General features: G+C 40.2%; 1 protein-coding gene across 2 annotated transcripts in view; it reads left to right on the forward strand.

The window, feature by feature from the left end:
- The first annotated feature begins 611 nt into the window (after positions 1–611).
- The window catches only part of GATA5 (GATA binding protein 5), a 40,622-nt gene continuing 24,839 nt past the window's right edge, over positions 612–16,394 (forward strand). For both annotated transcript variants that reach the window (XM_073580936.1, XM_073580937.1), the window contains exons 1-2: positions 612–681; positions 1,005–1,613. In XM_073580936.1, coding sequence (XP_073437037.1) covers positions 1,112–1,613 — 502 coding nt within the window. In that variant the 5' untranslated portion in view covers positions 612–681; positions 1,005–1,111. The remainder of the gene's footprint in view (positions 682–1,004; positions 1,614–16,394) is intronic.

The raw sequence follows: 16,394 nt of genomic DNA on the forward strand, positions 1-16,394 counted from the left end.
TATGGAGGGTTTTCTATTGATTGAAAAAGCCTGAAAATCCTGTATCTGCCGCCCATTTATTTATCCTTAATGTCGCATAATAAATCTGAGCCTTGTGGAGTGACAATGCTGCCCACAGGCAGGTGACATGTAGCCTGAAACCCCTGGTGTCTGCGATCAGTGGGTTTCCCCGGAGCCGGACACATCCATAGCGGAATGGTCTCCAGCAGGTGCCCAGGTATGTTATAGAGCAATCGCACCAAATGTATAGACCCCCTATACCCCAGCCCGAGGCCTTCTACGAGATACCATCACCCTGCACACGTGACTATATTCCGATCATACAGCAGTAAATACAGACTCCGAGACAGTATGAGATGGGCACAGGTACACTGGTCCCTCACACACATACATATGATCCTATCACTGTAGATAGAGAGCTAATAGATAGGACCCAGACCCATCACATCTGGATGGAGCTGTGCCCACACATTTGGATGGCAGCAGGGTGCACACCGGGTTACCACTTGCTGGCCAGAGGCTGCCATGCTGGTGCAGTCACCAATCCCCGGGGACGCCAGGTGCTCCTCTGCGCGTCACGTGACTCTGCCCATACAATTGCCCTGCAGTAACGTGTGGCCGCCAGTCAGTCGCTCCCAGGTCGGCGGCGGCGGCGCTGCTCTGCTCCTCTCCCCGGACCGTGTGAGTAGCTGCTCTCCCCTCTCCTCCCGCCGGTATCTCGCAGCTCTCCTCCAAACCCGGGCAGGTTTATACTGGGGTGGCAGGGCGCGCTCCCATATAGCGCCTTATCGCTGTCCAAATGTTTGCGCTTCATGCCCTCACTCCACGCGAGATTTATACCCAGGGTTATCCGGAATCTCCCTGAGGCTGGCACAGGGCTGCTGCTTGTAGCGCCTGCCTATAGGTGTCCTTCATCCTCCGCGCCCCCTCCCACCCCAGATCTCAGCCCCTTCCCCCTCCTTGGCTGCACTACTCAGGTTTCTTCACTTGTGTCTCCTCCACAGTTCCAGGTACTCCAGAAGTGCAGAGAGCAGGAGGTCGTCACTGTGGACCCGGAGCAGGATCATCGCCGCCATCACCCAAGCCTGGGATTTGGATAGAAGCACTGACCATGTACCAGGGCCTGGCGCTAGCGCCCAACCACGGCCAGTCTGCCTACCCTCATGACTCCGCCAATTTCCTGCACCCCACTGCCAACCACTACATGCAGACGGCACGTGTGCCCACTGTGCTGCAGCCCCTGCCCTACCTGCAGAGCTGCGACAGTGCCCACCAAGGCCACCACCTGGGCAGCCACCCGGCCTGGACTCAGGCGGCCAATGACAGCCACGCGTTCAATGCCAGCAGTCCTCACACCCCCACGGGCTTCTCCTACTCGCACAGTCCACCCGTGGGGAACAACGCTGGGAGGGACGGAGCCTTTCAAAGCCCCCTGATGACCAGGGAACCGTATGGAAACCCGCTGGTGCGCTCAGTGAATGGCTCCTACTCCAGCCCCTACCCTTATGTCAGCCCAGAGATGCCACCCACCTGGGCAGCGGGGCACTTCGACAGCAGCATGTTGCACAGCCTGCAGAGCAGACCGGGTCTACCAGGGAGGCGACCCAGCCTGGGTGAGTGGCCGGCGGCGGCTGAGCCTGAGGCTTCTATATATGTATGTAGGTATATGTGTGTGTATATATATATAGTATGGAGAGGAGAGTCCACCTATGCTAGTATGTAGTGTGTATGTATATATATATATAATATATGTATATTTATACAGTATAGAGAGCAGAGTCCCCATAGAGTGCGTGAGTATATGTATATATGTATATATATATATATAGTATGGAGAGGAGAGTCCACCTATGCTACTATATAGTGTGTGTGTATATATATAGAATATATGTATATTTATACAGTATAGAGCGCAGAGTCCCCATAGAGTGCGTGAGTATATGTATGTATGTATATATATATATATAGTATGGAGAGGAGAGTCCACCTATGCTACTATATAGTGTGTATGTATATATATATATAATATATGTATATTTATACAGTATAGAGCGCAGAGTCCCCATAGAGTGCGTGAGTATATGTATGTATGTATATATGTGTATAGTATGGAGAGAAGAGTCCACCTATGCTACTATATAGTGTGTATGTATGTATATATATATAATATAATATATGTATATTTATACAGTATAGAGAGCAGAGTCCCCATATACTACCATAGAGTGCGTGTGATTATATGCACAGTATATATGTAGATAGATATAGAATAGATAGATATGAGATAGATGCATTTTTATATTTATATACCGTATGGAGAGCAGAGACCACATATACAGTGTGATCGTGTGTATGCATATATATATATATATATATATTATGGAGAGCAGAATCCACATATACTGCCATATTGTGTGTGTATATATATATATATATATATATATATATATATGTAGTGGAGAGCAAAATCCACAATCCACATATGCTGCTATATAATGTGTGTATTGTATAGGCAAACGCGTGGGTGAATAAAGGCCACAGTTTTTTTACTATCTCAGTCATACGACCATATAGTATGTGTGCCATTAGTAATGGCAGTACAAGAAAAATATATGATTAATACAGAAAACAATGTGCCCCTCCTGCCCATGTGCCTACAGTTCAGAATTATATATATATAGAGAGAGAGATAATATCTTCTGAATTGCAGGGGGTGCACTGTATTTTGTATTTGATACCATTAGTATTATATTTCATATCATCTCTCGCTTTGTGTTAGTAACTTTATGGAGGTAAATTGGTGAGGTCTCTGGAGGGTCTCAGGAAGGTGTCAGGAGGGTCTCCACATTGTTATAGGGATTGGGTACTTTATTCTGTTTATCTAGACGGTTCATGTTGCACTTTGATCATTGCTGCTTTTAAATACAGCGACTGCTACTGAGACTACAGGATATAAGCAGGACATTGTTAGGATATTGTGTGCAGCATGGCCTTAGCTCAGTAATGGAGTGAAGTGATGGGTGAGAAATGGAGAGGAACATAGCAGACAGATTGATTCAAAGAGACCGATCTATAGCTTGATACATGTTAGACTGATGTATATTAAATAGATGGATTGATACAACACACACAGAAAGATGCAAAATAAATAAGAATATATCTTAGTTAGAATCACATAAATAAATATGGATACAATTAATTCTAATGTTTCCCAGTGTCGCTTCAGTCTATAAATCACACCAGTAATTGTACATTGCATATATTTATAACTATTGTATATCAGTCTTGTAGAATAACATATAGGCAGAATATAGCAGGATAAGGGAAGTAACAAAGATAAATTGCAAAATACATAATGTAACAAAACAGTATTAAAATACCTACACTGACAGATATCTGGTGGTGATACGTTCATATATATTCCATTATATAATTCTATAATTAACTGCGAATATAGAAGCATTTCGTTGTGCATTTATGTATGTGTGGTGAATAGATTTGTCATACAATAAATATATATATATATATATATATATATATATATAATGTGTGATTATATATGAACATATGTGCTTCTATCTCACTATTGAATGGCTACACTTTTCTTTTCCTTGTCCTGTTATTTCAGAAAGTGATTACTAATGGATTGCTGTGATAACCTCTTAGCAATTGACATCTGACATTAGTTGATATACCTGATATTTACTGCAGGGATCACAGCAGATAATCTCCTCATTCACACTTATTACACTTGGATGATAATGTTCCCTCATATCAGAGAGCAAAATAATAATCAGATACTATGAGCATTACTATAATGCTGGGAGATGGATCTGTCAATAATTTTGTCAAGGCCTAGTCATAATGTCAAGTGGTAGTAATAGATGGTTAATTGATTAGATACATGCTATATTGTCATACAGTAATACCTTATTGGTAATATAAACCTCTTTGCACCCCTAAATGATAGTTACGCAGATATATTATTTTAATTATTATTACTGTATTACACTTCTACTATTATTATTAATAATAACAATAATAATAGTGATATTTAGCTTAATCAAAAGTTCCAATATTAACACATACAATTACTACTATATATAAATTAAAACACTACATGATATCTATCTACGTAACTGGTGGTAACATGAGGTATTTAAGAAGATATTTAACTATAGTAAATAGTAAATATATGCATTTCACATATTACTATTGTAGGTATGAACTAAATATATCACCATATATAAATAGTAATATAATTAATGAGATGTAAAAATCACATTAATAATAATTATCATTATTATTCATCAAAATAGTGCAATCACGATCTCTGCTAAACTGTTATGATCCCGGTAGTGATGATCATAATTCCATTAATATTCTTATAAGAAGAAGGTGCAGTGCTATTATTTTATGTTATTATTCTTATAAGTATGCATATTTACAGCTGCTAAATTTATGCTGACTTCTAGTGTTTTAATTAATTATTTATGTATGAGAATATACTGAAAATCTAATAATGATAGTAAACATAATAACAAAAACATTGAACTATACAATAGTAATAGCAGCAGTGGTACAAATAATAATCACTATAATAATAATAATAATTTAATAAATCCCATTGTCATACATAACCCAGCCATGACTCTCCTTCCAGCTCTGTCCCCTGTACTTCCATATACAGAAAATCACTGTATGATTGTGATTATTATTGGTCCTTGGTTATTAGCAGTAATGATTATTATGGCACAGAGAATATATGATCATTTATATTATTATCCTCAAATAATCATCAGTGTGAAATCATTTTCAATAGGGCAATAAATAATAGTGATCTTAGAGAACAGGGAGGACGATTACTTTTTATTATGTGGATGATTCTAACAAATTAGATCTTCTAAAATCGCCTATTATTGATGATATTAAGGCAAATGACAGCACAGGGACCCTTGTTGGGACCACCGCCCTATATACGCCCGATGCTCCTGGTAATGATCATTCTCCTATGTTGCAGTCTGATCCTACCGAAAACCACAACTGTGTGTCAGTGACATGGACACACTGTAACTGTAAGTGCGACACTTGTGGTGAAGTGACAGTGTGGGGGAGGGGGAGTTACATACCCTGGATCTGACAGTCGGGGGTCTGCTCTGATGTGGGAGCTACACTACACTACCCTGGACTGCTGCTTTTTAGGGATTGCCAGTCATGTAGAACTACAAATGCCAGCATGCCCTTTAATCAGAGTGCTGTGGCTGAGTTGTATCAGTGACTTTCTGGCTGTGCTGACACCTGAGCATTCAGCAGTAGTACAGGATCCTGAATATAGTGGTAATAATATATTTCAGCAGCAGGAATCAAATGGGTGATAAATGAAGATTTTTGTGGAGTTCACAAAGTACTAAACTTATTGGTCCTAAGCGTTTCTCTTATAAAAGTGGAGATAACTTGCAAAATGTACATAAAAAAATGCAATATGTGTAAAGCTGTGCCCCCTGCTGATCCATAATATAGACCCCCCTCCCCTGGGGGGTCATCATAGATTCAGAAAATGGAGGGTCACACAGCCTCCATATGACAGCTCATGGATTAAAAATATAAATGAACCTTTTTTATTCCAGATGTTGGCTCAAAGTAGGAAGTGCAAACTGCAGGTTGTTTTTGTTTAACCCTCGTGTTTTTGGGGGGCAAAGGAGTGGTGGTGGGTCCTTGCAGTTCTCTCAAATGCTTTAGTTGTACAATTTTTTTGTTCTCATAATTTTTTCTATAGGAAAAAAAATGTGTGTGAATAAAAAAAATGGGAAAATGCTTTTGGAAAATTCTTCCAAAAGTTAGTAAGAGTATGTGCTTTTTAAAGAGTAAGAAAATATAGAAAAATTTATATGTACCGTATATACTGTATATATATATATATATGCGTGTGTGTGTGTAAAAACACATATACATGTGTATATGTGTTTTGTAGGCAATTTTACATAAAAATTCACAACAAAATCCACGTGTCGCGTGTAAATGCTAACATGTAATCAGCCTTGCTGCTATGTAATACGCTGCAGATTTTTCACCTGCAAATCTGGACTAAAAAATCTGCAGCATATTCGCCACGTACACAAAAACATATCTGTGAGATTAGCTACCGATGTGGGTTGATGGATCCAGATAATTTGGTGGGATCTATCGGTGGTGTATGGTGGAACATTGGTCGTGATGCCGCAATATGGTAGAATGCTGTGTGTGCATTCATCCTTAGGCTACATTCCCACCATCAGTATTTGGTGAGTTTTGTGACACTGCAGATTTTCAGCACCATTTCTGCACCTATTATATAAATTAGGTTACTTGCATTTTTGCATTGCATTTCTGAGTAGGTGTTTTTTTTATTATATGGGTTTTTATCATTTTTTTACACTGTGTTTTTGTCTCTTTTTGGTATGTCATGTTTTAAGAAAAGCTGCTTTGTTTTTGACATGTCCTGGTATTTGGCTTTGACAATACTTTATTGATACAATCATGTGTGGACTACATGCGTTTTGATGTGTGAAAAAAATGGCCTGATTTCCAGTGTTCTGGGACACATTATCATCAGTCTTTTGTCTGTGTGTCAGTTTTTACCATCAGTTTCAATATTTTTTCACTTTGGCCAAAAATTGCAGCCGGTGAAAACAGACAGCACTAGGATGCATCTAGGAAGCCATCAGTGTGCTATCTCAAATCTTCATGAACCCTTTTAGGTTTGCATTGGTGAGTTTGATCTGTGACTTGGACCAAAAATGAACGTCTCCATTTTTTTTTAATGTGGACACCTGGTCTAAAATCCCCCACTGGATACAATGACAACTCCATAGACTATAACGGGAAAGTGTGCAATCAGTGAAAAACATCAGCTAGAATATGTATGTGAAAACGGCCATAGGCCGGGGTCAAACACGGGAATGAAATATAGTCCCATTTTGATCCCAAATACGTGGACAATTTTCATCCGTGTCCGTATTTTACATCAACAGTTTAAATGTCCGTGATCAAATATAGTTTCATAAGCATGTGCATAGACACGATTCTCAAAAAAAATGTAACCCATCTACTATAATAGCAAAAACAACTTGACAGAACGTGTACGTGAAACGTGGATGTCTGCTGAATAAATTGCACATAATGAGCATTGATAATATAGCAAGTCTTCCTTCATTTACTCACATTTATAATTTTCAATAATCATGAGGTTTTCATCTAAGCAAACGGTAATTTCCCCTCCCACCATATAGTTTCTATAAGAAGTGAGATCCCCAGTTTAAGGCCTCATACCCATTTGTGAGAAAAAAAATGGTCCGATTTCCGGACTGAAAAAACGGATGAGTATCATACGAGTGTCATGCAAGTACGATGCGATTTTTCTCACAAATCATCTGTATGACATCCGTATAACATCCGAATGACATGCGTATGCATTGCGCTTTTTTTTCTCTGCAACTATTTTTCTACAGTCATTTACAGGACCATTTACAGTGTTCTATGACACAGAATGGTAATGTATCTGTAAACAACGGACAGCATACGGATGGTCCATATTCTGTGTGATTTTTTTTCTCGCACCCATTGACTTGCATTGGCGAGTCTTTTCCGAGATACGCAGCATGCTGCGATTCTTTTCTCAGTCCAATTTCAGCTGAGAAAAAAAATCGCTAATGAGATGTCACCCACTGAATAACATTGCTCCGAGTGCAATCCATTTTTTTAACAGATTGCACTTGTCCGTATTTCTCGCAAGTGAGTATAAGTCTGTATAAGTGGGTATAAGTCCATACAATCAGGGCAACTGTTACCACCTACCTTTCGTGTCTACCTCTTTCCTCATAGACTGTAAGCTGGCGAGCAGGGCCCTCATTCCTCTTGGCATCTGTAATGATCTATATGATTATTGTCTGTACAAGTCCCCTCTTTAATGTAAAGTGCTGCGGAATATGTCGGCGCTATAGAAATAAAATTTATTATTGTTATTATTATTATTATAAGTCCTAAAGGAGGCAATGTGCTGATGATGAACAATCGGCATAAGGCTCTGTTCACATGTTAGGCCTCTTTCACACTTCAGTTTTTTGCGTCAGTTAAAATCCGCCAAAAAGGCGGACAAGCGGATCCGTTGTTAACTGATGTGAACGGATGCCACAGGATCCGTTTTTTGACGGATCCGCAAAATGAGGAAATTTAAAGGAACCGCTGGCCGGGAAAAGAGAGAGAGAGAGAGATTTTTTTTTTTGTCGGCACCCAGACAGAATTTCGGGTTAAATCAGTGTCTGGAGGATCCGCCGGCCAAAAAAACGTTGCAAGCTCCGTTTGGAAATCTTTGAGGATGTTGACAGACAGCAACATTATGGCGGATCCGCACAAAAACGGATGCAACGGACGACAATCCGTCAAGATCCGCCACTAATGAAAATCAATGGGGAAAAAAACGGATCCGCAAAAAAATTTTGCGGATCCGTTTTTTTCAAAACCTGGCGGATTTTGACTGATTGTAAAAAACGGAAGTGTGAAAGAGGCCTTAAGTAATCATCATCTTTTAGAACGGATCCTGCAGCAATCAGTTGACAAAAAAGTTGTGAAGACACAACTTTTTCTGTCCGGCTAAAAAAAAAATATATATTTCTACCAGATCCATTTGTTTTAACATTGAAGTCTATGGGAAAACTGATTGGTTATATGGCCAATTATTTTCTTCCATTTGTAACTGATCCATTAAGCAAAAAACAGATCCGTTTCCCATAGACTTCAAGGTTAAAAAAATGGTTACAGATGAAATCTTTTTTTCTTTTTTTTTTTTAGCCAGACGGAAAAAGTTGTGCCTTCACAATTTTTTTTTATTTTACGGATTGCTGCTGCATCCATTCTAAGCCCACATTCACATGTTCAGTATTTGGTCAGTGTTTTTACCTCAGTATCTGTAAGCCAAAACCAGGAGTGGGTGATAAATCCAGAAGTGGTGACGTGTTTTTATTAGGCTACGTGCACATGCTGCGGATTGCAGTGCGGATTTGGCCGCACAAATTTTGTAAAATCCGCAGGTAAATCTGCAGGTCAAAAGACCTGCGGTTTTACCGGCGGATTGCTCTGCGGTTTTGCCCTGCGGTTTTTCATCTCCACAATGGAGGAGATGGCAAACCGCAGCGGAATCCGCAGAAAGAATTGACATGTAAATTCTTTCTGCGGTTTCAAAACCGCGTGGAAAAATCCGCACCATCTGCACTGCGTTTTTTTATTCCCATAGGGAATAATGGTACTGTACACCGCAGCAAAAACTGCTGTGGACCCGCAGCGGCCAAATCCGCTGCGGAACCGCAGCAGAATCCGCAGCGTGTGCACACAGCCTTATACTTTTCTTCTGATTGTTCCACGCCTGGTTTTGACTTACAAACATTGAGGTAAAATACTGACCAAATACTGAATGTGTGAACGTGGCCTTAAAGTGTGATCCAAAAGAAGGTTGTGTGTTTTCGTGCGCTGGACGTGTTCAGACGGTGACTGTGGCTGTTCAGATATGGTCATTGTTTAGTAGCAGTATTTTGAAATAAGCACAGGGGGTTATAATGGGAAGATTTTATGTATTTGTTTCCCTTTTTCTCCTATGTAGCTCTTTTGTTGCTCCTGGGAAAAGTGTCAGGAGAAGTATCTGGTGGCCACTTGTCCGGACACTAGTAGCTAACCCCTACTCTCCACTTAATGTACATTAATGATGGAGTCGGGAGCGATTCTTTAGCCCGCCCTTTGACTGACCGTTCTTACAATTTCAGTTTAGTGTATGAGTAGCATCTGAGTATAACATATTGGTCTCCAACAGATATGGCAAAACTAAAACACCCATTATTGCCTAAAGGCTATAGACTCTCAAGACCTGATGGCAGTTGTAATTTTTAAACAACTGGAGAGTCAGTGTAGAAATGAACCATGTATAGAAGCTGCTGCAGTCTGGATAGTTAGCCCATGCCTTTCCAGCATTTGCGGAACTACAAGTTCCAGCATGACCCTCTAGCACGTGCTGAGCTGTAATATCTGGAACATCAGCAGGAGGCACACAGCAGCTGAGGCCTCTGGATAAATCTCTCTGTATTATAGTCCCCTGTGCTGCCTGGATCTTGTTCTGGAGCTGAAAACTTTGCTTGATTTGACAGGTGAAGATAAGGGAATGGCTACAAGTTCAGTTATCAGTAAATGATCACTCCATGGGAGTAATTGACCCTAAATATTAGCAATGTCAAAGTGATCACTGTGCAGAAAAGGTTACACAAGCTAACGGACAGGCCTGGTTCAATCATCACGATTTATACAATCGCCATTATCAGCAATTGCCATATTTAACTCACTGTTTGCAAATTAAACCCTCTTTAAACTGAAGCAGCTGGAAGTTTCTATCATTAATCCCCTGTCAAACCGCAGAAGTAGTATGTGCAAGGCAAGGACGATGGGGGTTGTGTTATTTTATATAATGAGAGGCCGTCTTATCACTGTTTATTCTGCATTGTCTTGAGTTGTGGTAAGATAACGCCATGTCATTTCTTTTCCATCATTTTTTCATGTTTGCAAAAAAAAAAAACACTGATGGAAGTTGTCTCCTAGCTTCTCCTAGCAAGCAGTTAGCGGAGAAAGGACAGCACAAGGATGCAGCTAAGGCCACGTTCACACATTCAGTATTTGATGACTTTTTTTTACCTCGGTATTTGTAAGCCAAAACCAGGAGTGGGTGATAAATACAGAAGTGGTGACGTATTTCTATTATACTTTTCCTCTGATTGTCCCATTCCTGGTTTTGGCTTACAAATACTGAGGTAAAAAACTCATCAAATGCTCAAAGTAGAATGTAAAAATATTCAGGATTGAGAGTCCTCAGTAGTTGATACCTTTTAATGGCTAACTGAAAAGATGGTAACACATTGCAAGCTTTCGAGACTACTCAGGTCTCTTCATCAGGCTAGACTAATACAAAATCTGAAGTCACATATTTATGCACAGTATGTGACTTCAGATTTTGTATTAAGGGCATGTCACACTAAGAGATATCGCTAGCAATATCGCTATAACTTGTGACGTTATAGCGATATTGCTAGCGATATCTCTGTGTCTGATACTTACCAGCGACCGGCTCCCCCGCTGGTTATCGCTGATCGCGCGAGAACGTTCAGGACTGTTTCTCGTCGTCAGCTTCCTGTGGCGCTTCCTGCTGTGAGGACGAGCGACGTGTGGAGCCGGGCGGGAGGACGCAGGATCGCCTGGTGTGACAGGTAAGTAGCGACCCCCGTCCCCAGAGATGTCGCTGGTGAGATCTGCCTGTGTGGCAGCTCACTAGCGACCACTTAGCGATGTACCAGCGATCCTGACTGCGTCATATCGCTGGTCGGGATCGCTGGTACATCGCTAAGTGTGACAGTACCTTTAGTCTAGCCTGATGAAGAGACCTGAGTAGTCTCGAAAGCTTGCAATGTGTTACCATCTTTTCAGTTAGCCATTAAAAGGTATCAACTACTGAGGACTCTCAATCCTGAATATTTTTCTATCTACTGGCTAACACGGTACAAAGATATACATCTTTCCTGTATCAAAGTAGAATGTGGCCTTGAAAGTGAACGTGTTTCTGTTTTGTTTGTTAGGCCGGGGTCACACTTGCGAGTGTGATGCGAGTAACTCGCGCATCAATACCCGGCACTGCCGCCGGCATTCAGGACCGGAGCGTTCAGCTGCATAGGAATACATGCAGCCACACAATCCGAACTCGAGTGCCGGGTATTGATGCAAGAAACTTCCGCGAGTTTCTCGCATCACACCGGCCTTAGGCTATGTTCACATGTTCAGTATTTGGTTAGTATTTTACCTCAGTATTTGTAAGCCAAAACCAGGAGAAGGTGATAAATACAGAAGTGGTGATGTGTCTCTATTATACTCTTATTGTTCCTCTCCGGATTTTGGCTTATAAATACTGAGGTAAAATACTGACCATATTCTGAACGTGTGAACGTGGCCTAAGGGCGCATTCAGACTTCAGTGATTTTTCTCCTATGCAAAAACTGTTCTGAGATTCATCAGTGTTTTATGGTCAGTGTGTCAGAGTTTTCTCAGTTTTTATCTGAAGAAAAATAAAACTGACGGAGGTTTCTCCAGCTTCTCCTGTCAACCAGTCCATAAAAAACAAGCAGAACACTGGTTGCATTCCGAGTGCTGCCCCATTTTGGGATGGACTCATAGACTTGCGTTGGAGAGTTTAATCCGACACTAGACCTAATATTATCCAACAGGCCAGACCGCATATCAAATGTAAGGGTTGGGGGTCACTTGGGTAATAGTGATCACAAATTTATAAGTTTTCATGTATCCTTTAATAAGATGTGTAGTAGAGGGGTTACAAGGACACTAAACTTCAGGAAAGCAAATTTCCAACGGATGAGAGATAATCTTGGTGCAATTAACTGGGATGATATCCTGAGACATAAAAATACACAAAGAAAATGGGAGACGTTTATTAGCATTCTGAATAGGACCTGTGCACAATATATACCATATGGGAATAAACATGCGAGAAATAGGAGGAAACCACTATGGCTAAATAGAGCTGTAAGGGGCGCAATAAGAGATAAAAATAAAGCAATTAGAGAATTAAAGCAAGTAGGTAGTGATGAGGCATTAACTAAATACAGAAGATTAAATAAATTCTGTAAAAAGCAAATCAAAACAGCAAAGATTGAGACAGAGAGACTCATTGCCAGAGAAAGTAAAAATAATCCCAAAATATTCTTTAACTACATAAATAGTAAGAAGCTAAAAAATGATAATGTTGGCCCCCTTAAAAATAGTCTGGGTGAAATGGTGGAGGAGGATGAGGAAAAAGCCAATATGCTAAATGACTTTTTTTCGACAGTGTTTACACAAGAAAATCCCATGATGGATAACATGATCAGGGATAAAAATTGTCCAATAAATGTCACCTGCTTAACCCAGCAGGAAGTACGGCGGCGTCTAAAAATCAATAAAATTGACAAATCCCCGGGCCCGGATGGGATACACCCCCGAGTACTGCAGGAATTAAGCACAGTCATAGATAGACCATTATTTTTAATCTTTAAAGATTCCATAATAACAGGGTCTGTACCACAGGACTGGCGTATAGCAAATGTGGTGCCAATATTCAAAAAGGGGACAAAAACTGAACTTGGAAATTATAGGCCAGTGAGTTTAACTTCAACTGTGGGTAAAATCCTGGAGGGTTTTCTAAGAGATACTATACTGGAGTATCTGGATAAGAATAAACTTATGACCCAATATCAACATGGGTTTACAAGGGACTGTTCCTGTCAGACTAATCTGATAAGCTTTTATGAAAAGGTAAGTTCCAGACTGGACCAAGGGAATGCAGTGGACGTGGTGTACATGGACTTTTTAAAAGCTTTTGATACGGTGCCACACAAAAGGTTGATACATAAAATGAGAACAATGGGGATAGGGGAAAATATGTGTAGGTGGGTTAAGAGCTGGCTCAGGGATAGGAAACAAAGGGTGGTTATTAATGGAGCACACTCGGACTGGGTCAAGGTTAGCAGTGGGGTACCACAGGGGTCAGTTTTGGGCCCGCTTCTTTTTAACATATTTATTAATGACCTTGTAAGGGGCATAGAGAGTAGAATTTCAATATTTGCAGATGACACTAAACTCTGCAGAGTAATCAATACAAAGGAGGACAATTTTATATTACAGGAGGATTTATGTAAACTAGAAGCTTGGGCTGATAAATGGCAAATGAGCTTTAATGGGGATAAATGTAAGGTCATGCACTTGGGTAGAACGAACAAGATGTATAATTATGTGCTTAATTGTAAAACACTGGGCAAAACTGTCACTGAAAAGGACCTGGGTGTATGGGTGGACGACAAACTCACATTTAGTGGCCAGTGTCAGGCAGCTGCTGCAAAGGCAAATAAAATAATGGGATGCATTAAAAGAGGCATAGATGCTCAGGAGGAGAACTTTATTTTACCTCTATATAAGTCACTAGTGCGACCACACTTAGAATACTGTGTACAGTTCTGGTCTCCGGTGTATAAGAAAGACATAGCTGAACTGGAGCGGGTACAGAGAAGAGCGACCAAGGTTATTAGGGAACTGGGGGGTCTGCAATACCAAGACAGGTTATTACACTTGGGGTTATTTAGTTTGGAGAATCGAAGGCTTAGGGGTGATCTTATTACAATGTATAAATATATGCGGGGACAATACCAAGACCTTTCTAATGATCTTTTTACTCTTAGACCTGTGACGGGGACAAGGGGGATCCTCTACGTCTGGAGGAAAGAAGGTTTAAGCATAATAACAGACGCGGATTCTTTACTGTACGAGCAGTGAGACTATGGAACTCTCTGCCATATGATGTTGTAATGAGTGATTCCCTACTAAAATTTAAGAGGGGACTGGATGCCTTTCTTGAAAAGTATAATATTACAGGGTATATACACTAGTTTCCTTAGTGTTGCGTTGATCCAGGGAGCTAGTCTGATTGCCGTATGTGGAGTCGGGAAGGAATTTTTTTCCCCAATGTGAAGCTTACTGTTTGCCACATGGGTTTTTTTTGCCTTCCTCTGGATCAACATGTTAGGGCAAGTTAGGATAGGATATGGGTTGAACTAGATGGACTTAAAGTCTCCCTTCAACCTTAATTACTATGTTACTATGTTACTGGTATTAATTTTATGCAAGTCTCCATTCTTTTGAATTGATCAAAAATCAGACATGTAAACTACCTCATAGCCTATCATAAGTACGGGGACTATCCATGAAAGGATGGCTGCAGACAGGCATTTGAAAATTTTTCTCAGTTTCATCCAGAAAAGTTGGATGATTTTTTTTCTAATTTTCATCAGAATTTCATCCATGGGCTGTCCGTGTGTCCGTCTTTTTTTTTACGTCCCTGTGACATCCGTATTCACACAACTACATTAAAATATGTACATGATCACATACAATTTTCTACTTTTATAATAGAAATCTATCTGTAAAAATCTGATGGTCTGTATGGGATCCCGTTTTTTCCACTCACCCATAGACTTGAATGTGTGAGTCCCATCCATGCTGTGATTTTTTTTTTCTCATGGTCAGTCGGACCGAGAAAAAAAATAATTTGAACAGCGCTATTGAATAACATGGGTCAGTGTGCTTTCTGATTATAAATCAGATAGCACACATGTGATTAAGGGTATGTGCACACATTGCAGATGTGCCTGCAGAATTTTCTGCATGGAATCTGCATCTCTTGGCAGAAAACGCAGGTAAAAATCAGCGCTTTTTTTGCAGATTTTGTGCTGGTTTTTTGTGGATTTTGTGCGGATTCTTTGCGGATTGGCATGCGTTTTTAGCCGTGCAGATTTCATTAATGGAATGGGTGTAAGAACGCATACGGATCCGCAAAAAGAATTGACATGCTGCGGAAAATTTACTGCTGCGAATTCCGTGTGGAATTTTCCGCAGCGTGTGCACAGCTTTTTATTTTCCTATTGAATTACATTGGTTGGTCACACGCTTGCAAATCCGTGTGGAAAATCCGCTGCGGATCCGCAGCAAATCCGCAACATGTGCACATACCCTTATACACTCGTCTGCATGAGCCCAAATACAAAGAGAGCACTTGTACGAGAAAAAGTGATGTCTGAATGAGCCCTAAGGTGCCAGCGACACGCGGTTAATAGTGTCAACCTCTCTTCTTTTTCTCTTAAGCGACAACAACATTTTACCGACAACTTTTTTGTAACTTTGTATCACTTCTTGATACAGTTATTCTTGAGCCACCATGTTAAATGTAACTTCCATATCTTCTTAAAGTATAAAAAGTAATTCAGATGCACCTCAACAAACTGTATCACCATTAACAAAAGCAAAAAAAGATGCTGGGTGTCTCATAAATCACATAATCTCCATGGTAAATAATTAAAAAACCTGTTTTGTATATGACAAGGTATCTAAAAAAAGAGGAGAAAAACACTAATTGAGGAAAGAGTGAGTAAAACAAGAATAAATAGTCGGGTACGCTACCTAGAGAAACAACATTATGGTCTAAAGAGCAAATTTGCAAGACAATTTTGTCAACTAAGTGCAGCAACAGCAAATGTAAGCTTGAGTACTAAGAGAATGTTTCCAACTGCATATAGCTATATAAAGCTGTATTGATAAATATAGCATAATGTGCAAATTCAAGAAGCACATTGGTCAAAATGAGGTTTATAGATAACAAAAAAATAGTTATTTAAGATGAATATGCATAGTATAATAATTGACATAACACAGTTCTCCTCTAGGCAACTGTCTCTATGTCCCAATGCGCATTTCACCATGCTTCATCAGGAGTCCATTTGACAAATCAGAGC

The sequence above is a fragment of the Dendrobates tinctorius genome, unplaced genomic scaffold (genome assembly GCF_039654945.1).
Source record: "Dendrobates tinctorius isolate UK_male_01 unplaced genomic scaffold, ASM3965494v1 ptg000065l, whole genome shotgun sequence".
NCBI lineage: Eukaryota > Metazoa > Chordata > Amphibia > Anura > Dendrobatidae > Dendrobates > Dendrobates tinctorius.